Source organism: Macaca nemestrina, chromosome 6, assembly GCF_043159975.1.
Source record: "Macaca nemestrina isolate mMacNem1 chromosome 6, mMacNem.hap1, whole genome shotgun sequence".
Taxonomy (NCBI): domain Eukaryota; kingdom Metazoa; phylum Chordata; class Mammalia; order Primates; family Cercopithecidae; genus Macaca; species Macaca nemestrina.
In genome coordinates, this window is record NC_092130.1 from 138,337,199 (window position 1) to 138,362,132 (window position 24,934).

Here is a 24,934-nt window from a genome sequence, read left to right on the forward strand (position 1 = left end):
AAATCCTGCTTCTGCCTCTTACTAGAACCCTTTATGCATCAAGAAACCTTCTGAAATTCAACTCAATGTCTATTTCTCAATGATGAAAGAGGATAACACTTACCTTGTATCATCTCGCCAATTATCTGGGGTTAGATTTGGGGGATGAGACAAACCCACCGTGTGGAAGTGGGATAAGATTTTTCTAAGGAAATGAGATGATCACACTTTGATGGTTTGGAGAAGGAGGGGATCTCAGAGAGAAAGGTGAGCCTGGGGATGGGAGGTGGGGAAGACAGGGATTTGGGGTATGTCTGTGAGAGGAATCGCTATTAAGGGTTGACTTTTTCATGATTGTTTACATGGTCCTGTGGGTAAAAATGATATTTCCCCAGTCATATTTTAATTCTCTCTGGTTATTCACAGCCCGTCTGCACAGCCTTGTTTGGAGGTTTTTGGGTGAATAAAGAGAACAGGGAGTATCGAGGAGATTGGCTGGCCTGGATGCACTGCATCACTGGTTTAGAGAAGTCTGTGGTCTGGTTCTGCTCAGTGGTCAGCAGCACACTTGGAGCCAAGGGTAGAGCATACAATGAAGTCTCCATGGCATTGTGGAAGACTTAGAAGCAGACATTTGGTAATCTCTGTTTATCCCAGATATGAATCTAGATAGTTGTCTCGAAGGCATGGAAAGATGATGCTTGTGTTGTATAAAAATGAGCAATACTGAATATGAACTGCCTGCCTGGAGTGCTCAGCCATCAGCTGCCTTTTGTTGTCATTATGCGCGTCCAATCTGGACACAATTATTATTCAAAAGTAGGATAGTACTAAATGTAGAGCACAAGCTCTAAAGCCAGGGTGCTTGTGTTTGCATTCCGGCTCTAACATTGATTAATTTTGTGATTTTGGTCAAGTTAATTAAATGATCTGTAACTCAGTTTCCACATCAGTAAACTGGGGAAAATAGGATTTACCTCATGAGATTGTTGTGAGGATAAATAAGTTCATGAATGTAAAGTGCTTAGAAGAGTGTCTGACATATGGTAAGTGCTTAATGTTAGCTAAAAATGCTACTTAGCCATTACAAAAAATGTCAGCATTAGATGAAATTTTAAGGTTGTGTAGACTCAGTGGTTTCCTGGAGCTGGTCTGTAGTTATGAGAACTGATTGTGCCATCTTTTCCCAACTTCGTGTGCAGTGATGAGATAATGACTTAAAATTGCCATATTTGTGTATTCACACCATTGAAATTGGCAAATATTACAAATCTAGAACCCCCAAATCCAGAACTAGTTGTTAGACATTTACTAGCTGGTTGTTTATCAGAGAAGAACTTTTTATCCTTGGCAGGTGATTCTTTGAATTCTACCGGAGGATTCAAAGAATTATTATTACCAAAGATTATTCAAAGATTAGTTATTATCTTTCAATAATAATTATTACAAAACAATTAACTTTCCATTTTCTTCAGACTGTGAATAGGATCCAAAGCTTTTCCCCCATCCAGTAATGTTATAGGTTGCATTGTTTTGGGAACTCTGGACTAGTCAACCTGGGTTTTCATCCTGACTTCATCACTCACTAGTTTATTAACTTTGGGAAAATCTCTTAGGTTTTATGAGCCTTTTTTTCCCCAATAAAATGTTAAGAATAATATCTGACAAGCCTACAACACAGATTTCCTAAGTTTAAAGAAAATACCTTTGAAAGTACTTTATAAAGTCCTTACATGCAAGTCCTTTATATGCAAATTATTTTTTTTATCATATGGTACCATTAAAGGAAAGGTAACAATAAAAATCTTCCTACTTTGAATTTTTGACTACAATACCATTGTCAAAGCCAAAGTGAGTACAATTTCTTCACAAATTATTTTATTCTTATAGAAAATGCTGGTAACATCTCTTAATGCCCACAGAACAATTGTGTAGAGATTCTTTTCTAACAAGAGAGCAACAAAATTGATTTCTATATATTCCTACAAAGACTGCTTTCTGGGACTATTGTGAAAAAAATCTATTATATTCGAAGTTTTTTTTTTTTTTTTTTTTTTTTTTTTTTTTTTTTAACTTAGCAGGCAGCATTAGGTGTGAGTTAATTTTGTTCAGACAATAACAGATAAATATTATTCTGCAGTTTCACGGCAACATATGCCCCTCCTTATGATAAGTGATATAAGCATTTCTTGGTGTTATAAGCTCAGATTTCATAGAAAAATGGGTGTCCTAAATAAGAATCAGAATTTGTTAATATTGCTACATTCCTTATGTCAGTCATTCTTTGGACTGAAAAAGGGAAAAAGTTAAAATCTGTTTCAGCAAACATAAAAATCACTGTCATAGAGAAGATAATGAATGCTCTAAGATGTCCAGACTTTCAGAAAAATGTCATATCTGAGTTGAGTTGAGAAGAATCTGTGTTTATTTTAATCATGCAGCTCCTTTGCATTTAATTTTTAGTAAGTTTTATTGAGAATAAAAATTTAATGACATCATATAAAAGGTTTTGTTCAAATTCACATTCATTTGAAATTTAATATAACTTTATTTTGTGCCAGTTGTGTTACTCTCCTTACATAGTTTTTCCTAAGTGTTAATAATATAATACTGGGTATTGTTTCACTATTTCTTATTATTAATTAGGAAAAATGTGTTAAATTTAAATGGATTTGTTTAAACTGTAGAAGTTTTAAAATGTCAAAACGCACTATGACTCTCCCAGAGAGAAGTGTAGTATGAGATGTTTTCCAAATTTATTTGACCACAAGATTATCCATTCAAGGACATTTTGGAGATAGATATTCCCCAGTGTACATACTGGCAAATCTATTCTAGCCATTTGTTAGGTGACCTACCAAAGTAGTGTGATAAACACCATTAAACACGGTTCAGAAGAAATAATCACTGACTGGATGATGGGAATCAGAGGAGAGTTCATGAAGGAGGCATTTGAGCTGGGCCATGAAGGATGAAGGGAATCTTTGACAGGCAGGGTTGGTAAGTGGGAGCTTTTCAGTTGAAGGAGGAGGCATGACCAAGAACACAGAGACGGGAAAGCACAAACTTTGTTCAAGAAATGGCAAGTGTCTTTTGCTACATACCCAAGGGGATCTTCTTAGGCTCAACCAAAGATTTCCCAGATTCACCATACTTGGTTCCAGTCTACTCAGAGGGATGTAGGACAGAAGGGATACAGCATCAGGCTTTCTGCTTTAGAGTCACAGTTAGGATAACAGTGCACGAAGCAGTCTAAACACCTGTTTATATAGCTATCCAGCAGCTCTTTTCCTTGCTCTCCTCCTACAAGTGACAGCTCAGATTCAGGGAAGGTATTGGGCAGGTAAAGGAGTCTCCCAGGCTTGGAAGCTCTATGCCTCACTGGAGCCAGTTACTCTTGTTACAACTCCAGAAACATAGCTTCCAGTATTTCTATAGGGGAAATGCTTAATTACAAGAGTCACTATTCTCAAGTCCAAAGTGTAACTTATCTCCAGGTGTTTATAGTTTCTCCCTATCCAGAAGTCATTTATCAGTCAGGGATCATTTAAACCATGAGCAATGTTTCCTATGTAACATAGCTGACATCATATGCTCATTAGATTTCCACAGCAACAGAAATTGAATGTTAACCAAACGTCAAATTCTTATTCAGAAGCTGTGCCCTTTATGAGAGGTGATAACGTGCAAGCAGCCCTCGCTCGCTCTCAGCACCTCCTCCCTCTCTGCGTCCACTCTGGCTCTGCTTGAGCCGCTGCACTGTGGGAGCCCCACTCTGGGCTGGCCGCGGTGGGAGCCGTAGGTGTGGAGAGAGAGGCGTAGGTGGGAACCAGAGCTGCTCGGGGTGCTTGCGGGCCAGCACGAGTTATGGGTGGGTGCAGGCTGGGCGGCCCCGCACTCAGAGCGGCCCACTGGCGCCACCAGCCCAGGCAGTGAGGGGCTTAGTGCTCAGCCAGCAGCTGCAGAGGGGACGCCCGGTCCCCCAGCACTGCTGGCAGGCCTGCGCCTAGCTTGAATTCTCACCAGACCTCAGCCGCCTCCCCACGGGGCAGGGCTGGGGACTTGCAGCCCGCCATGGCCGAGCACCCGGTGGTAGGCTGCCATGCGGCCCAAACCTCTCAGATGGGCACTGGCCCCTGCTTCACTGCTCCCCCACCCCCCCGTCCCATCCACAGCCCAAGGGCTGAGTGTGGGCTGGCGGTGTGGGACTGACGGGTAGCTCCACCTGTGGCCACGGTGTGGGATCCAGTAGGCAAAGCCAGCTGGGCTCCTGAGTCAGGTGGGAACTTGGAGAACTTTCATGTCTAGCTAGAGGATTGGAAATGCACCTATCAGCACTCTGTGTCTAGCTCAGGGTTTGTGGATGCACCAATCAGCACTCTGTATCTAGCTAATCTGGTGGGGACTTGGAGAACTTTCATGTCTAGCTAGAGGATTGTAAATGCACCAATCAGCACTCTGTGTCTAGCTCAGGGATTGTAAATGCACCAATCAGCACTCTGTCAAAACAGACCAATCAGCTCTCTGTAAAATGGCCAATCAGCAGAATGTGCTTGGGGTCAGAGAAGGGAATAAAAGCAGGCTGCAGCAGTGGCAGCCTGCTCACTTGGGTCCCCATCCATGCTTTGGAGGCTTTGTTCTTTCACTCTTCGCAATAAATCTTGCTGCTGCTCACTCTTTGGGTTGGCACCACCTTTATGAACTGTAATGCTCACTGCGAAGATCTGCAGCTCAACTCCTGAAACCAGAGAGACCATGAACCCACCAAAAGGAATAAACTCTGGACACATCTGAACATCTGAAGGAACAAACTCCGGACACACCATCTTTAAGAACTGTAACACCACAAGGGTCTGCAGCTTCATTCTTGAAGTCAGTGAGTCCAAGAAGCCACCTATTCCAGACATATTTACATCTAGGTCTTAAATTCTAAACTGTCAAAGGAGACTGGGGCAAATTATGTGGGATCTTGGATTCCAAACTAAAAAGTTTATATTTAAGTAACTTCTGGTTTTTCTGGTCACTATTTCTTACCCACATAACAAGCACATAAAAAGACATATTTTGGTATAAAAATATGTAAATATGTAAATATTATAGCACTTGAATAAAGTGTTAGAAACTTTGAGAAACTGAAATGCTGAAACGTGTGTAGCCATTTTCAACACATCATTAATCTTCTGAAACAGAACTGTGTTATTTCAATCCATGGAAGTAGGCAGGCTTCCTTTTCCCTATACTCCTCATACCTTAAAGCATCCATATGAAGAATCCCTGAGGCTTCACTCCATAGTTCTTTCAGGTAATGACTGCTCACAGGGCAGAAGGCAGCAGATGAAGACTTTTTTTTTTTTTTTAAATATAACCCTCGAGTATTATAGAAAGTTGTGGCATTTTGCATTCGACTTGCTGAAGTAATACCTCATTGTTTAGTAGATTTATCAATGTCATCACCAGATTCCTACATTTCAGAATCCAGTGCCTGCTCAGGAGCCTAGGGTTCAGTAGCCACCTCACCTGCAGCCTGCCTCCTGTTGTAGGAATCTATACTTCATGGCTCTCTCAAGCTCCTACACAACCTACCTAATCAGCTTTTCTCCCAAGCCTGACTTATTAGCTGATTCCCATGATAACAAGCAGCTAGTCCAATAAACTGAGTTAGGCCAATGGGTGAATGGCAGAGGAAGAGCTGCTTTCCTTCCTTCCAGACAACATGCTCAAGCTGGAAATATAAAGATAATGCTCACATGTCACTCTCCCTCACCCCACACCCATGTCATTTATTTTCTATGATGCATCAAATACACAGCTCTATGAACCTTTGCCCATGGGGAGTCACAGCCTAAGGGGAGGGCCAAGCCAGTAGGATATTTCTGAGCTGGGCTTTTGTCTCCTCAAAAAATAAGGGAAGGGGTTTATGTTTCCCTCTCTATATCCCAGCCCATAAAAATCTCCATACCCAGGGCTGATGTATTTGATCCAGTGGTGCTAAGCTCTCCTTACAATGATAATTCACAGTATACAGAGTGGTTTAGATGATTTTTATGTTGGTATTTGATAACAGAAGCACACTATCAGGAATCCAAGAAAATAAATTTATTAAACTTTGAAGGAAAAAATCCACAGAAATAAAGAGAGTTAAATATAAACTGCCAGACACAACTAGTCATACTAGTGAATAATGGCTTGTGTGGCCACCAAAGTACCAAAATGACATTCTGAGACTGATTGAGGTATTTAGCTATTTTTGGCTATAGAAATGTTGTCAGGCTGTTGTGAAATAGTAAGATAGTCTTCCAAACACACAGCTTTGAACTGAATTAGGGTCTACACTGATGATACTTTATATGAAACTAAATTATGTAGCTCTTGGAGAAAACCATAGCAGCAAAGTAGCAGAACATCTATTAAACATCTATTACAAATAACATGTTGAACTTTAAACACTCAATTCTAGCTTTTCATAGCCCTTCCTGCAAGAAAGGGAATTCAAAATTATCAGGCATTAAGCTTACTTCCTAAAAAAGGTCTGCGATAAATGGGAAATACTATTTAAGTTAAAGCTAACTTCAAAGTTTTAAGCTTTTTTTAAAAATGAGAAGTATTCTTCACTGAGATGAGATTCTTCTTTTTCATAAACCTTTTCAGGAAATATCCCAATGCTCTTAAAAATGATGTTTAGGGCCGGGCGCGGTGGCTCACGCTTGTAATCCCAGCACTTTTGGAGGCCAAGTTGTGCGGATCACGAGGTCAGGAGATTGAGACCATCCTGGCCAACATGGTGAAACCCCATCTCTGCTAACATACAAAAAAATTAGCCTGGCATGGTGGTGCGTGCCTGTAGTCCCAGCTACTCAGGAGGCTGAGGCAGGGGAATCGCTTGAACCTGGGGGAGGTGGAGATTGCAGTGAGCCAAGATTGCGCCACTGTACTCTAGCCTGGCGACAGAGTGAGACTCCATCTCAACAACAACAACAACAACAAAACCTGATGTTTAGGATATTAAGGGATTGCAAAATAATTTCTAAATTATTGAGGTCCCTTCTTTTTCTTCTGAATGCTTGCTTTGAGGCCAATCCACTCAGAGAGGAAGTAAAAAATGATGAAACTTCTTCTTTTGCTATTTTAAATAAATCCTATAAAAGATTTAGTGAGAAAGAAAGTTTCTTTTAGAGGTTTAAATAATTTTCAGTTATCTGTGGGGACTGAAAACCTTGTTTCTTCTATGTTCTGTTCATTACCATGGAAAATGAGTATGTGTCTGGTTATAGGCTGTGAAACAAAAACCTATTTCTTGAACTCTTTGCTTGATTACCCAGTTAATTTCATTTGATTTGCTTCAACTTACAAAATGCTTCTTGTACCTTATTCCCTTCCTGGATAATTATGTAACGAAACCAAGTTGGGTGTGAACAGATTCTGCTGCAGAGGCTATAGATCTTATCTCTCACCATCTGCACACACTAAAAAACTCACTCCATGTGCAACTGCAGCACTTAAGCATCTTGGTCAGTATGAACCAGCTACGATTTCTACTTCTCTTAGCATGTATTTTTTTGGCATGAACCAAGATTTGGTGAAGAAAGGTTTTCTTTTTTTGCTTTTACTTCTTTTGGTGCCCGGTAAGTTGATCTGTGCAAACACTTTAAAGTTTTCTAAATTAACAAATATTTGTTTAAAAATTTGCTAAAAAAATATTTGTTTAAAAAAAATTATGTTCCAATAATGCAGATTACTACAATCATCTTAGAATTGTTGAAGGAGTCTGGGGAGGTATAAAAGGGCTTTGTAAAAAACTAGTTTGTTTTTCTTTAGGTGCATTAGCCAAAACATTAAACCAGCTTTAGACTGTAGTTGCTATACTCCTTAGAGGGGTCACACCAACTGCAGTACACAGTGTGTAGTGTAATATAAAATAGCCATGCTTGAAGTCTAAATTATTAAAAATATCTTTATCAATTTTATGTCAAAATAAATGTTTTACATATCCAAACTATTTTTGCCTTCTTGCTTACAGTTTGATTTTCTCACCTCTAGTTTTAATTTAATTTTTTAAATAAAAAAGTTTTTTTATTTAAGAAACAACAAAAAATTAGCCTGTGCTATGGTTTGCATTCAATTTTCCTGAACCGCAAAAGCCACCTGATTTTTTCGCTTTTTCAAAAAGCGTGATTTACTACACATTAAAAACATAGCCATTCAATGCTTAGTATCAAAAATTAACACCCACAATAATAAGACAATCACTGCTACTAAACAGTCTGACACCATTCTTTAAAATATTTACATTGCACAATAGAAATATCTATCTGATTGAGCATTCTTCTTATTTTTTTAACATCATATTTCAGCATTTCGGGAAAAGGCATTTTAGAATCCATATCCCACCCTGTCACCCCTGCAAAAAAGGTTTAAACATTGTTTTGGTTTAAACATTATTGCCCCAGCCAATTCTTTGCCATTAAATACGTAGCTCTTGGGAAATCAAAGAAAGGCTAAGGCATGATTTTGTTCAGTTGGTCTGTGCTCACATAGCCACACGACGAGAGAAACTCTTTGCCAGGCAAGGGCAAGGCAGTTGCATTGAGTATGAGGCCCTGTGGGGACTGTACTATATGAATGGAGGTATAGTCTGGGACAGGCATCTCAGAACCTGGAATATGTTCTGTTGTCCCAGGCCTCCCAGCAGTAGTGGTAAGGCTTTCGGTGGTGATGTAAATGTCCTCTTGGTTAAAGCTTGGCTCTATGTGTGATTCAACCTTGATGTGAGGAGTCACAGGGATGCACTTTTTGGCATCTGCCTCACAGAAGTAGGCATTGTCCATAATGAAGTCTTCTTGGCAGAGTGAGACCATTTCCAGGTGCATGTCACACTGGGACATCCCTGCCTTATTCTTTTGGCCTGGGGAAAGGACCACACTACCTGCTGGTGTAATGTCGCTCACCTGGGCATAAAAGTCGATGTTTGCCAGTGAACTTGGATTGCTTAGCTGAATATGGGCAGCTTGATGAGTTGACTCAGCTCCATCAGTAGGAAGTGGTTGTGGTTTGTTTTTCTCTGCTTGGATAACACTGGGCTGCTGAGTAGCAGGGCAAGCATCATGATAAGGTGGCTTATTTTGATTCTTCTGGTCAAGGCATAAGAGATCTGCTTCCCCTTTTAACCTCTGTGGCTGAGCAACCTCTGAGGTACCCTCATGTATGTTATTGGCATTGAAATCAGTCTCCAGAATGTCAGGTTCATAACAGCTGGTACGTCCAGAGTCGCCATCCTTCACCCCTAGGTTACTATGTGATTTCTGATGGTCACTGCTTAGAAGTCTGTCTGTGTCTGATCCCTCATTCTTTTCATCTGGCTCATCAATATCTAGCTCAATAAATTCAACCCAAGAGTCATCACTGTGGAATTCGGGTTTATAGCTATCATGAATGGCTAAGATTGCGTTCACCTCCTCTAATTTTCCTTCCTAGAAAATAGAAAGAAAATGAAGATCTATGAAAAGAAACTCATAATAATTAAATGAATTAGCAAATGATGTTCAGAGATTAATTATGGTTACAATAAGAACAACAGTAACAAAACATACACAAAACATAAATTAGTGCATAACTTTTTATACATATGACATTTTCTTATTTTTAAGAGAGAATATTTTAAAAAATTTTCTCTAGGAGACGAGATACAAGAAAATTGAATGTGATATATATAGCTTACAGAAAACTTTAAACATATGACAGGATTCTTCAGGTGTTAATTAGTACTGGCCACAATTTAGATAAAATTATTAATTACCTTGAGGAGATCTGGATCGATTCCTTTAATCTTTGGAACTGGAACTGGGGGCAGAATCAGCATTTTAATCCTTGAAAACATATAAAATTTTGGTTTTGACATCTTAAAAGCTACATATTCTCAATTATAGCAAAAGATAGAAATAAAATATTGGCAATACTATTACTTTTCCAAATATTCTGGTACTTTATATAATTGGAGTATGAGAAACAGAAGAAAATATTAGACAGCAAATGAGAAAGAAAAATTGTAGAAGGAAAAAAAAGAACAATTAAAAAACCCGAAAAACCTCATCTGACGTCTATTAAAAGAAAATGTGTTTTTCCCACAATCCTTTTTTTCTTAATGCTTTTTTATTTTCAGCCAGATTTAGTATTTGAAAGTAAGACATTTAATTTCATCTGAAGCTGATTTCCATGTCAGCTATAAGGCAATTCCAGTGTACATCTCATCAGTAATTTGTACAGAAAAGAAAGAACGAAAAAAGGGTCAATCCACATGGAGCCAAGATTACTTGCACCCTTGAAAAAGGGTAGACTTGGGTAGGTTAGCTATATAGTTCATATTAATTATGAAATTATCTAAGATGATCTTATTAAACAGGGTTTTACTAGAGGATTCATTTCAGATGGGACAGACTAAATTTGAACTATCTCTAACTAATCAGTATGGGTTTATATACACAATTCAAGGATGCATTTACATTTTCTGTTGCAAATCTTTAAATTATTTTTCGGTCATAAAAATGAATAAATCATGTATCTATTTTGTACAATTAATAGTGTAATTGGAGTTTATGGTGTTTTTAATTTTTTTTTAAACTTTTTGAGACAGGATCTTAATTTATCACCCAGGTTGGAGTCCAGTAGTGTAATCATAATTCACTGCAGCCTCAAACTCCTGGGCCAAGCGATATTCCTGCCTCAGCCTCTTAAGTAGCTAAGACTACAGGGTAGGCTAATTTTTATTGTTTCATTTTTTGTAATGGAGTCTTGCTCTAGTCACTGCCCGAGCCGTCTGGAACTCCTGGCCTCAGGGCAATCCTCCCGCCCCATCCTCCCAAAGTGCTGGATTTATATGCTATAAGCCATTGTATCTGGCCTGGAGTTTATTTTTAAAAATCAAATTATAGCACTGAAAAAAGGCTCAGATATTATTCCAAACAATTCATTTAACTTTTAAAAAAACTCCTGACTATTCAGAGATGACACTGTCATGAAGAGGTGGTAACCTGATTTTTGGATATCAGTTGCTATTCCACTCAGTGTGAATGGTCAGTCTAGTCCATTACATAAGGAATACATTCTCTCAATATTTCTACTTGCCATTTTACCTAATCCAAGCAATAAGGGAAATTCCATTTTATAAATTGCATTAAGTAGCCTCTACTACTCAGTGGGGCAAATGTTAAAGCAAATTCTTACTAATGAATTACAGATATAGAAATAAGCAATACAAATTATTAATAAGAACTACTCTCATTTTTTAGTGCTTCTGATAAATCAGACGCTGTGGGATATATTTTGCACTAAACTGTGGGTCACTAAATTAAGGTCTGTGGGCCAAATCTGGCCTGTCACCTGTTTGTGTAGATAAAATTTTATGAGAACACAAGCATCTTCATTCATTTCCATATTGTCTATGGCCACTTTCATATTTCTATGGCCACAGTGGCAGAGTTGAGTAGTTGTGACAGATACTGTATGGCTTGAAAAGCATAAAAATGTACTCTGACTCCATGAAATAAGTTTGTGACCCCTGCACTAAACATTTCACTTAATCCTTATGACTCCCAGGGAGGCAGATGATATATATGTGCAAAAACTTGGAAAATTAAGGAACACGTTCAAATCATGCACTGATAGTTGGCACAGTTGGGGCTCAAACCCAGAGAACCTGACTCCAAACCAAAACCCAGGTTCTTTGCGTCATGCTGCTGTTTTGCTGTTTTTTTTTTTTCTTGATTCTGCATCTCTAAATCGATATTTCAAATTCTCCAAAACATAAAAAGATGGAACATAACTCTAATTACAGGAAGCAAAGGTTTCCAAATGGCTGATGTTTGACTTTGTGACGTGTGCTTCTCCTTTTTGAATAGGATGATGCATTCAGGCATGTGCTAGTGGTTTTCTAGGGGTTGTAGTGACCTTATGTCACAGTGGCAGACCATAAATCTAAGGGGCCCAAGCAGATCATGCAGATGAATAAAGCAAGCCAGTTGCAAAGTCATTAGGAGGAATGAGGATGGTGGCACATTAAAGAATGTGTGCCAGTCCCAAATAGGACAGCTGGTTGTCTGCTGCAGCATATGCCGCCTTGTTCAGTTTCACTACATCTTTCATTTTTTAAAAGATAATCCCCAAATCTGGATTTTTGTGTGAAAATTCTGTATTTTACAAACACTTTGTAGGAAAATCTTCACTCTAAAATCAAAACTAATTAAAATAAAATAAAATGTGAATCTGTAGGCTGAATTTGGCTATTGGTTTGGAAGTTCTATTTTGGGCTGATTCAGTTATTTCTTTCCTCAATTGGTAACAGCTCAAAGGCTGGGTGGGTTGTGTGGTAGGAACCAGTATAGCCTGACTTGAAACTAAGTTTGTGATTTTGTATCAGATACAAATAAAATTATAAATTTTGCTAGAGTTGACTCAAGTAACTGGATTAAAGCAGGGTGAAGTGGGTTGGATAATGAATTGTGGACTCACAAAATTTCAAAGGCGTGTAGGACCTGAAGCCACTTTACAGCCCTACAGTTCTAAGAAAAATCTCATTCTTTGTAGTATCAATTTAATTGTTGGAACTACATGTTCTGTCCATACTTGCTGACAAATATTTGCTACTATTTCCCACTTTCAGTAGAACATGCAAATTTAGACAACGATAAGGGTTTTTATTGGGCAAATGAAAAAAAAGTTAATTCTTTCCTACAGAAAATTCAATTTAGTGCAGGAAAATTGGGAGAACAATAAAGATTTCAAATTAATTGTAGAATCTGGTGATTTTGACTAAACATTATAGTTAAGAATTTCATTATTTATAAAAAGCACTCTATTAGAAGTAATATGTTTTCTTGGAAATTCTACTTTTTGAGAGGATAATTGTTTCTTCCTAATATTGTTAGCTAATATAACTAAACAACATAACAAATTGACTTGGCCTTCACAATGGCTAGAAATTCACAACTAATACTAAGAGCTAATTACTTTATATACTTCGTGAGTTTATCTATTGAAGTTATGTATAAATTTCCCCACAAGATAGATAGATTAAAAAACTGAAATTAATCAACAGAATAATTTGGTTCTTTTTTTGTTGGCATTACTTAAATACACAAATTAAAAATCTAAAAATATATTTATTTATTTTCCTGAAACAACAGAAAATTGTATTGTGATTTATGATAGCTGCTTTTTTGGAAAATAGAAATGTTGCCAGAAAGTTAGGTGCAAAATGGAATTCTGCAGAATGAATTTTACTTTCCCATTGGTTTATATTATAAAATTGGACATAAAACTCTACTGAAAATAACCCTTTCTGCATTCAGTTAGACTTTTAGCATGCTTGACACTCGAGAACTCTAGTGTCCCAATAATTCTTCTTCCTAAGAAAATTCTATTTTGAAGTTTACAAATGTTATACTACGTTACAAAACAAATTAAAATACTTTAAAATATATTAACATAGATCTCATTTTGATTTATAGATGCCTTTTGGCTTCAGCTGGAGAACCTATTTTCAATTCTAGGTAAGGAGACCAACTGCGTTGGTTACCTGGAACTGAGGGATTTCCTGGCACACAGGACTTGCATTGCTAAAAACCAGGAGAGCTCTAGGCAACCTGGGAGTGTTAGTCACCTTAGTTCTAGGAGAAGAAGCAAGGTTAACCATTGGGACTTTAAAAATACCTTAAATGGGGCCAGGCGCGGTAGCTCACGCCTGTAATCCCAGCACTTTGGAAGGCTGAGGCGGGCGGATAACCTGAGGTCAGGAGTTCGAGGCCAGTCTGACCAACATGGCGAAACTATCTAAAAATACAAAATTAGCTGGGCGTGGTGGCACATCCCTGTAATCCCAGCTACTTGGGAGGCTGAGGCAGGAGAATCGCTTGAACCTGGGAGGTGGAGGTTGCAGTGAGCTGAGATTGAGCTACTGCACTCTCCAGACTCCAGCCTGGGTCACAGAGCAAGACTTCATCTCAAAAAAACAAAACAAAGCAAAACAAAACAAAGAAAAAAACAACAAACAAACAAACAAAACAACCTTAAATGTAGGACACTGGCAATCAGTACCAATCATTTTTCCCATATTTTGTTTAAAAATATGGGAGTGTGTAGTGTGTAGTGAGTTTCTATCAGGAAGAAAAACGGAATAATATAAATAACATATATCATAGCTCAAGGAAAATTTAAAGATTATATAACCCATACCCTCATATTAACCATAAGAATATGGAGGCCTGGAGAGATTCTGGGACTCAAACAAGGTCAAACAGCAATGACAAAAATGATAACTGGAACTCAAGGCTTTTGATTCCAAGAGAAAGTGGAATGAAATCTCTTTACACTTATAAAGACTTTTAGCTGTGTTTATAAATGCAGGTGAAACACAAAATCATAAATATCCAAATAATTTAAATTAAACCTGAATTTACTTGAAATCATCATCATATGAAGTCTAAAAAATGTTTTATTAGACTTAACTATCTACCTGGGTAGTTTGCCACTTAAAATTTTGCCTGTGTATTGAGATCAGGAGTTCAAGACTAGCCTGGCCAACATGGCAAAACCCTGTCTCTACCAAAAACACACAAAAATTAGCCGGGCATAGTGGTGGGTGCCTGTAATCCCAGCTACTCGGGAGGCTGAGGCAGGAGAATCACTTGAACCTGGGGGACAGCGGCTGCAGTGAGCCAAGATTGCGCCATTACACTCCAGCCTGGGCAACAGAGTGGGACTCCATCTCAAGGAAAAAAAAAATGTCTATATATAAGGACTGTATCAGACTCAGCCAAAGGCTCAGTGATACTCTGAAGATCTGGAATGAATGGGTAAACTTGTTGAGGACTCGAGGGGAAGAGCTAGCTCTTGGATAAAGAGGTACACATCACGAGGTATGCATAGTCACCAGCCTAAGCCTCTTAATGTCCTGTACAAGTCTCCAGATAGAATCTAAACCTCTAAGTTGTCTATGATAAATACAACAAATTGGGTTTTATATAAATGGTAAATATATAACTGGAGATAAAAGTTTACTAGGTTAACTAAAATTTCCACTCATAATTTGACAAAGAAAATATCAAATAACAAATAGAAACACACATGGAAATCTAAACAACTGGCAAAAAATACCAAAGAATACTACTTCACACCTACCTTTGCTGTTTAGAAAATAAGAATACAAATAGCATCACTGTTAGCCCAAATATTCCAAAGATAATAATTAAGAGCCATGGAAAGTAGAAATCTGAAACACACAATAATATTTCGCTCTCAGAATTACAAATAGTTGAAGCACAGTTTACATTTCCCTTTCCCTTTTCACAAAAAATTCAGTTTGTATTCATCTAATAAAGCCACTGATTTCTCTTGATAACCACTGAAACAGAATGCAATGACTTAGTTTTTTTCTGTTTTATGAACATCTCTGTCCACTTTTCAAATCTCCTCATTAAAAAAACTTCAAAATAAAGAAACAGCATATAGTGCAAAATCAGTGTGTTTTATGAAAACAAACAATCTGCTTTAAGCATATTATGTGTCAAGGGAGTATCATAAAGGTTTCAGCTCTAGGAAAAAAGTGTTGCTTATTAACACACTACCTAAATAATGCCCACTTGGTTTCTTTTCTACTTTTTTTTAAGTGTGGTGATTATCATAGCCTCTAGATTGAAGATTTATCAAAAAGATGAAGGCAGAGTTTTTATTGATAAATCATGACAGAAACTTCTTAGACACAAAGAACATATATTTTACAGCTATAAATATACATATTTATATCAATAAATTAAATTATTAAAATATAATAAATATATATCATGTATATTATATACATAAAATTGACAGAAAGATCACTATTGAGCTCCCATCTTCAGGTTTTAGTATACTTTGTATGAGACTTGGGGGAACCTGTTTGTAAAACTTCTATTTCATTCCTTAAGATTAAGTACCTGCCAGCTACTTTGCAATTGGTTCCCAGTATTCTTACCACAGAGACAGAGGCTAACCACTTTTTCATAGAAATGACAGATGAAATTTATCTTAACATCGCCATTGAAAATGTAGGCCTTTATGCTGAAATAGTCTTTTCTTATTTAATAAGTTATTAAAATCCCCTAGGGAGATAATATAAGCATTTTAAAGAATTGGTGGGGGAGAAAAAAATCATTTTTTGTCTTGTAGTTTCTCTAATTTCATATCAGTGACATATTCAGGAAAATAACATAAAGTTAGAGTTTCTTTTTTTGTTAGTAAAAGAGGAAAAGACATTTTAAAAAATATATGTTAAGTGAATTAAATGCCACTACACTAAGCTTAAGGGTGTACAGCTATCATACTTTTAAGACCAGAATTGCATTATATCAAATAGTTTGGAAACAAGAAGTCAGTTAACTAGAGTTTAGAGAAAATGGTGCTACAGAAATTTTCATTCTAGTGCTATTTAGTATCATGAGATTCTACCTGTATAGTAAATGCAGAAATATAAATTTATTTTCTATGTAGCTTGTGGTTATCTCGTTAACAAACATATAGCCCTGTAAACGTCTGTTTTCAGTGAAGATAGAATAGAGCCAATTCCCATTTGAGAATCATAATACTCTATACTTTCTGCTCATTATTAATCAGTTTTCTTTATTTCTGTATCTAAAAGTTTTAATTCTTTTATTCTAAATTCATAGGTCCCATTTTAAAAAACTTTAATCATTGTTGTGATTCTCCTACATACGGTTTTCAAATGTTCCATGTCTCCTTTGAGTATGACTGCCACCCTACTTATTAGCCTTTCCTCTAGGAAAAAGCCATACCTCCACTTTCTAAAACCTATGCAGCTGCTGTTGACTACCTATGTCGACTCAATATTAGGTTTCCTCTTAGATGCCACGTATCTCTCCATCCATATAGAAACATACTTTCTTCCCTAATCATCAGAACAGCTTTTTTTTTTCCTGATTATAAATTCAAAACAAACTTACTACAGAAAATTTTAGGAACATAAACATATATAAAGAAAAGAATCATCTGAATTGTACCATCTGGAGATTGCCACCGAATTCCTGTCTCTAAACTTCCACCTGTCCCCCGGACATTTCCTGAATGAAAAATTTGGAAACTAAATCTTCCTTCTGCTTTTGCAATGAACAATATCTGTTTCAGATGTTGAGCTCAAGGTCTCTCACCGTGATATCTGATGCTAATATATTTTGATCTGGACAACACTAACAGTGCAGGGTTGAATCAACTGTTATATTGACAAAAGCCAGGTTAGCTGCTATTTTAATCTTTTATTTCTTTTACCTTCTTCACATGTAAATTGGTTCATCTGAGGAAGTGTTACATAGAGCACCTCACTGAACTCGCCATAATTTCCAGAGTTTCGTCGTTTGGATCTCACACGCACTTCATATTCCTTATCCACTTTCAATGAGTACACTGGAACTGATGTTGACAATATAGGATCCATCTTTCAAGACAAAATATAAATGCATATTGGCTAAAGAATCAACAACTCAATGCAATAAACACTACAGGTATTCCCCCATTTGCATTCAGAATGGATTTTTATAAAGTAGGTAATATTTTAAAATGCATCGTGAGCATTTGCTATTTAAAGGAAGATTAAGGCAAATAATTATGTAAATAATCATTTTTTAAATGGATAATAGTTCACAAATTTAGTTTGGTATAAACCCAAATATATGATAGACTCACTTAAAGAAATGCAGCTACAGCTGTGCATTGGTCTTCCAGATAGTTAATAAGATTAAAGCATATTAGAATTACTCTGAATGGCAGAACTATATGTCTACATATCCGGGATATTACACTTTTGTATGAAGGGAGACATAAGAACAGAAAAACAAACATATTTCCACACCAAAATAAATTGTAGCCATAGCAAGTTGTGTATCAGTGTTTGATGGAAATTCTGGGTAGTCATTCACATAATAACAGAATTGGAAACGGTCCTAGAAAAATCATAATTGCCTTTATTGAACTTCCAAATACTTTTATTAAAAGGAACTACATATCTAATACGCTTGTTCTGGAAGGCTTAAAGCCACCACAAAACAGTTTGCTATTTAAAATTTGCAAAGAAAAGTCACAGGAGTTCTTTGGTAAGAAATATCTAGGTCTCACAACCCTTAAGGTTAGGATATTCCTTTACGTTCTCAGGGAAGGGTAGAGTGAGATTGTTAGACTTTTAACACATATTGCTATCAAAGAGATACTCAACTAGTGATGCTATTTTCCTCCAAGTCAAATACTCAAAGCAGGTATTCAATGTGCTTTTCATATATATATATTTTTTTGGTAGAACACCTTGTTGCTGTTTATAGAAAACTTTAAACACTCGGTTTTTCAACAGGATGGATTTTCACATAAATAAAATTCTCATAATTTGTTTTATTAAGTCAGCAGCTGGGCCTTCAGCTTCTAAAACAAGTTTTTCTTTTACCTCAATTAGTTTCTACTCACAAAGTATCTTTTTTCTGCCTCATGTGTATATGACAGGGTTTGTTTATATATTTTATAGGAACTTCTGAATATATGGGATATTTGCATGCCTAAAATGCTTTTAAGGCGGGACACTGAATACTGAACTTTATTATTTTTTCTTAGGCTTTTTTTTTTTTTTTTTTTTTTAGCCTATGTTTTCATCCTCAAAGCCCTTATTTCTCTGTTACTGTCACCAATACAATTTCTTTAAAGATTTCACTAATAGAATCAAAAAAGGGCCCTCAGTAATTCAAGTTGTGGTCCTCTCTTCATATTCTCTCAACCCTCCACACCAGCCACACCAAACTCAGATTTTGAGTGGCTCCTACTTACATGGCTCCTATCATACCTAACCCTGTCATCCGCTTGTGCAGGGAACTGTTTCTCATCCAAGTCTAAGTGCAAGTATTGAGGACAGCTGATATTCTAAGTCTTTGCTGGTACTTTTCCCCACTCTGCTCTGCCAGATAATATACTTCTTCTATTATTAATTATATTTCATTGTGCAAATTTAGTTATACAAGCTTTCTATGTTACACTGTAAATTCCCCAAGATAACTCATTATTTTTCATTTCCAAAGCCCAGTACAACATCAGGTATACAGTGGGTGCTCAAGATATGGCGCAGATATCATGAATAATTCCATGCTGTCCATTAAGTCTTTAAAAAACTGTAAGTTATTGGTTTACTAGATAAATAGCTGTAAACAACTACACGGTCATGCAAAATGTATTTACTAAAAAGGGTGGCTGGGTGCAGTGGCTCATGCCTATAATCCCAGCACTTTGGTAGGCTGAGGTTGGCGAATCACCTGAGGTCAGGAGTTCGAGACCAGTCTGGCCAACATGGTGAAACCCTGTGTCTACTAAAAATACAAAAATTAGTTGTATTAGCTGGGTATGGTGGCTTGTGCCTGGAATCCCAGCTACTCAGGAGTCTGAGGCATGAGAATCACTTGAACTCTGGAGGTGGAAGTTGCAGTGAGCCGAGATTGGGCCACTGTACTCTAACCTGGGGACAGAGCAAAATCCTGTCAAAAAAAAAAAAAAGCACACTGCACACTGCTAAGCAGATTCATATTGCCAAATGGTAACATGAATTCCTGATGCAAGCAACACACACTAGGTTTTCCCCCTTTACTTATAAACCTGTTTTCTGCTTATGATGCCTGTGCTCCATAACCAATTATATTGTTTGTTTCTTCAAGAGATAAATTATTATTGATAAGCCCCTGGTCTTTGTCCAAGACTTTTGCAAATTACCAAACTTATAAAATATCGTGAATAAAAGTTATAAAGAAAAAGTTAACTGATCCCTTTGGTCTACCTAATGAGATTTACCAGAGGTGCCACAAAAAGTGCAGCAAAGCCATGTTGGGATACAGCCCTGAACAGTTGATTAACAAAGTTACACGCTCACAAGTACCTGGTGCAGGGTGGGAGTTTCAAAGTGGTGGCTCAGTGAGATGTAACTATATACCATGGGCTTTTAGGGATGCCATGATGGTAATTGAATCGATGAATGCTATCATACTGATTAATATCTTTGTTTTTTTCTAGGTTGTTTAACTTTTTTGTTTCAGGACTCCTTTACACTCTTAAACATTTGAGAATCCTAAAGATTTTGGTTTAGTTGGGTTATACCTATCACTATTTACCATATTAGAAATTGAAATGGAAAAATTTTTAAATCCTAATTTTTAAAATGAAAATAATAAATTGATTTTGTTAAAATAATACATTTTCATAAAAATTATTGTGCTTTCCCAAACAATAAAAAATAGAGTGAGAAGAGTGACATTGTTTTACATTTTTGCAAATTTATTTAATGTCAGACTTGAAGATGACTGTATTTTTATAACTGCTTCTGAATTAAATCTATTAGAATGTGCTATTTTGGTTGATGTAAATGAATAAAACCTGGCCTCACACAGATAAATAATGAGGAAAAGGAGGAATATTTTAATAAACTTTTCACATAATTGTGAACATTTCTGTTTAACAACAGACTAAACTCAAATGATAGTTTCTTAAAGGTTAGTGGAAATATGAAACCTGAAACTCTACCAATGAACTTTTTGTACTTTGTTATATTTAAATTAACCATTCCTCACCAACAGACTTATCTTACAAGAACTGCTAAAGGGGGTTCTTTAGCTGAAAGAAAAGGAGGCTAATTATAACATAAAAACATATGAAAGTATAAAACTCACTGGTAAAAGTAAGCACACAGTCCAATTTAGAGTAGTCTAATATTTTCATGGTAGTATGTAAATCACTTTTATTTTAGAATAAATGTTAAAAGATAAAATTATTAAAAATAACACTAGGTATAATAATTTGTTAAGAAATATGCCATATAAAAAGATGTAAGTGTGACATTGGAAATTTAAGATATGTGTGTTTGTGGGAGGGTATGTGGAATAAAAGTGTAGAGTTTTTTTATGCAAGAAAGTTAAATTGTTAGCAGATTAAAATAGCCTGTTATAGCCACACGCACACACAGAAACCTAGGAATACATTTAACAAAGGAGTTGAAGTATCTTTATAAGTAGAAGTATAAAACACTGATGAAAGAAAATGACAGCTAACGCAAATGGAAAAACATTTCATGCTTATGGATTAGAAGAATCAATCTCATTAATATGACTATACTGCCCAAGCCAATCTACACATTCAATGCGATACCTATCAAATTATCAATGCAATTTTTCACAGAATTAGAAAAAACAATTGTAAAATTCATATGGAAGCAAAAAACAGCTCAAACAGCCAAAGCAATCCTAACTAAAAAGAATAAACCCAGAGGCATCACATTACCTGACTTCAAATTATACTATAAGGCTACAGGAACCAAAACAGTATGGTACTGGTTAAAAAAGAAGACACATAGATCAATGGAACAGAATAGAGAACCCCAAAATAAAGTGTCATACCTACAACCAACTAATATTTGACAAAGTTGACAAAAACAAGAATTAGGAAAACACTGTTTAATAAATGGTGCTGGGTAACTGGCTAGTTATATGCAGAAGATTGAAACTGGACCCCTTCCTTTCAACACGCACAAAAATCAGCTCAAGATGGATTAAAGGTTTAAATACAAAACCCCAAACTATAAAAACCCTAGAAGAAAACCTAGGAAATACCATTCCAGACATAGGCCATAGCAAAGACTTCATGACAAAGATGCCAAAAACAATTGCAACAAAAACAAAAATTGACAAATGGGATCTAATTAAACTAAAGAACTTCTGCACAGCAAAAGAAACAACTGAAAAAACAATCTATAGAATGGCTGAAAATATTTGCAAACTATACATCTGACAAAGGTCTAATATCCAGAATCTATAAAGAACTTAAATAAATCAACAAGCCAAAAAAAAAAGTCTCATTAAAAAGTGGACAAAAGCCATAAACAAACACTTTTCAAAAGAACACAAACATGGGCCAACAAGTGTATGAAAAAAATGCTCAACATTACTCATAATTAGAGAGAGGCATATCAAAACCATAATGAGATACTACATCACAGCAGTCAGAATGGCTATTCTCAAAAAGTCAAAAAATAACAGATGTTGGTGAGGTTGCAGAGAAAGGGAACACTTATACCCTGCTGGTAATAATGTAAATTAGTTCAGCCATTGTGGCAAGCAGTTTAGCAACCTCTCAAACAACTTAAAACAGAACTGTCATTTGACCCAGCAATCCTATTATTGGGTATAAACCCGAAGGAATATAAACCATTCTACCCTAAAGACACATGCATGTGTATGTTCATCATAGCACTATTCACAATAGCAAAGACGTGGAATAAAGAAAATGGTAGACTGGATAAAGGAAATATGGTATATGTACACCATGGAATACTACTCAGGCATAAAAAAGAACAAGATCATGTCCTCTGCAGTCACATGGATGGAGCTGGAGGCCATTATGCTAAGCACACTAATACATGAACAGAAAAACAAATACCACATATTCTCACTTATTAGTAGGAGCTAAACATTGAGAACACATGGACATGAAGAAGGAAACCATAGATACCAGGGTCTACTGGAGGGTAGAGGGTGGAAGGAAGGTGAAGATAAAAAAGCTGCCTTCTGGGTACTATGCTTATTACCTGGGTGATGAAATAATCTGTATGGTAAACCCCTGTGACATGCAATTTACCTATATAACAGACCTGCACATGTAACTCTGAACCTAAAATAATAGTTAAAAAATAAAACAAAAAATATCTTGAGACAAAAATGGAAACAACATACCAAACCTTAAGGGATGCAGCAAAAGTAGTTCGAAGAGCAATGGAATTTCATCGCAATAAATGCCTCCATCAGAAAACAAAGAAAGATCTCAAATTAATAACCTAACATTTTACCTGAAGAAACGAGAAAAAGAATAAACTAAGCATAAAGTTCATAGAAGGAAGGAAATAATAAAGATCAGAACAGAAATAAATGAAACAGAGAGTAGAAAATATTGAGATGGTTCCATGGTTTTGTTCTTGGTTCTAGTAATGTGATTATTACGTTTATGTATTTGTGTGTAATAAGCCATCCTTGCATCCCTGGGATAAATCCTACTTGATCATGGAGAATGATCTTTTTAATGTGCTTTTGAGTTAGCACATTAAAACAGTAGAAAAGATTAACGAAACAAGTTTTTCTGAAAAGATAAAATCAACCAATCTTTAGCTAGACTAAATCATAAAAAAAAAAAAAAAAAGAGAAGGCTCAAACTAAAAACAAAATCAGAAATGAAGGAGGAGACATTACAACCAATACCATAGAAATACAAATGTTCATAAGAGACCATTCTGAAAAATTATATGCATGAGAAATGAATCAATTCCTACACACAACAACCGACTAAAATTTTCTTAAAGAAATAGAAAATCTAAATAAACCAATAATAAGTAAAGAGATTGAATCAGTAGTAAAATGTCTGTCATCAAAGACAAGCCCAGGACCTGACAGCTTCACTGGAAGCTTCACTGGAACACCAATCTTTCTTAAACTTTTCCAAAAAATGGAAGAAAAGGGGATACTTTCAAACTATTTCTTGATGCTAGCATTACCCTAATACCAAAACCATGAAAGGACACTACAAGAAAAGAAAATTATGGGCTAATATCTCTGATAAATACAGATGTAAAAATCTTAAACAAAATGCCAGGAAACTAACTCAAAAGCACATTAAAAGGACCATTCTCCATGATCAAGTAGGATTTATCCCAGGGATGCAAGGATGATTCATCACACACAAATACATAAACATAATACATCACATTACTAGAACCAAGAACAAAACCATGGAACCATCTCAGTAGATACAGAAGAAGCACTTGTCAAAATTCAATATCCTTTCATGATAAAAACCCTTAACAATTAGATATAGAAGGAATGTATTTCAACACAATAAAGGCCATGTATAACAAACTCACATCAGAATAAACAGTGAAATGTGGAAAGCTTTTCTTCTAAGACAAGGAACAAGACAAAGATGCCTACTCTTGCCACTTCTATTCAGTGTAACTCCTCTATTCTACTCTACTCTACTCAATTCAAAATCCTATTCAGAGCAATTAAGCAAGAGAGAGAAATAAAAGGCATCCAAAATTGGAAGGGAAAAAATTAAATTGTCCTTGCTTACAGATGACATGATTTTATATATAGAAAACCCTAAAGACTTCAACAAAAAATTGCTAGAACAGATAAACAAATTCAGTAAAGCTGCAGGATACAAAGTCAACATATAAAAATCAGTAATATTTCTATACACTAATAAGGAACAATCTGAGAAAGAAATAAAAAAATCCCATTCACAACAGCTATAAAAATAAAAATAAAATAAAATACCCAGAAATAAATTTAAACAAGGAGGTGAAAGATCTGTACACTGTAAACTGTAAAAGATGAAGACAACACAAATAAATGAACAGATAGCCCATGTTCATGGATTAGAAGAACTAATATTGTTCAAATGTTCCTACTACCTAAAGCGATCTACAGACTCAATGCAATCCTTATCAAAATTCCTATGTCATTTTTCACAGAAATAGAAAAAGCAATTCTAAAATTTGTCTGCAACCACAATAGACTATGAATAGCCAAAGCAATCTTGAACAAAAAGAAAAAGGTTGAAATCATCACTCTACCAACCTCAAAACATAATACAAAGCTATAGTAATCAAAACAGCATGGTACTGGCATTAACATTACATAAACCAATGTAAAAGAATAAAGTGGTCAGAAATAAATCCACACATTCATAGTAAATTGATTTATCACAAAGGTGCTCAGAATATACAGTAAGGGAAGGATTCTGTCTTTAAATGTTGTTGGGAAAATTGGACATCCACATGCAGAAGAATGAAATCATACCCTTATTTTGTATCATATACAAAAATAAACTCAAAATTGATTAAAGACTTAAATGTAAA

At 36.1% G+C, this 24,934-nt stretch overlaps 1 protein-coding gene across 4 annotated transcripts in view; it reads right to left on the reverse strand.

Annotated features, from left to right (window-relative positions):
* Window positions 1–6,060: 6,060 nt before the first annotated feature.
* Window positions 6,061–24,934, reverse strand: part of LOC105487459 (growth hormone receptor) — a 314,004-nt gene continuing 295,130 nt past the window's right edge. For all 4 annotated transcript variants that reach the window (XM_011750909.3, XM_071098979.1, XM_011750910.3 and 1 more), the window contains 4 exons: window positions 17,287–17,452; window positions 15,148–15,238; window positions 9,773–9,842; window positions 6,061–9,446 (listed from right to left, as the gene is read on the reverse strand). In XM_011750909.3, coding sequence (XP_011749211.2) covers window positions 8,475–9,446; window positions 9,773–9,842; window positions 15,148–15,238; window positions 17,287–17,452 — 1,299 coding nt within the window. In that variant the 3' untranslated portion in view covers window positions 6,061–8,474. The remainder of the gene's footprint in view (window positions 9,447–9,772; window positions 9,843–15,147; window positions 15,239–17,286; window positions 17,453–24,934) is intronic.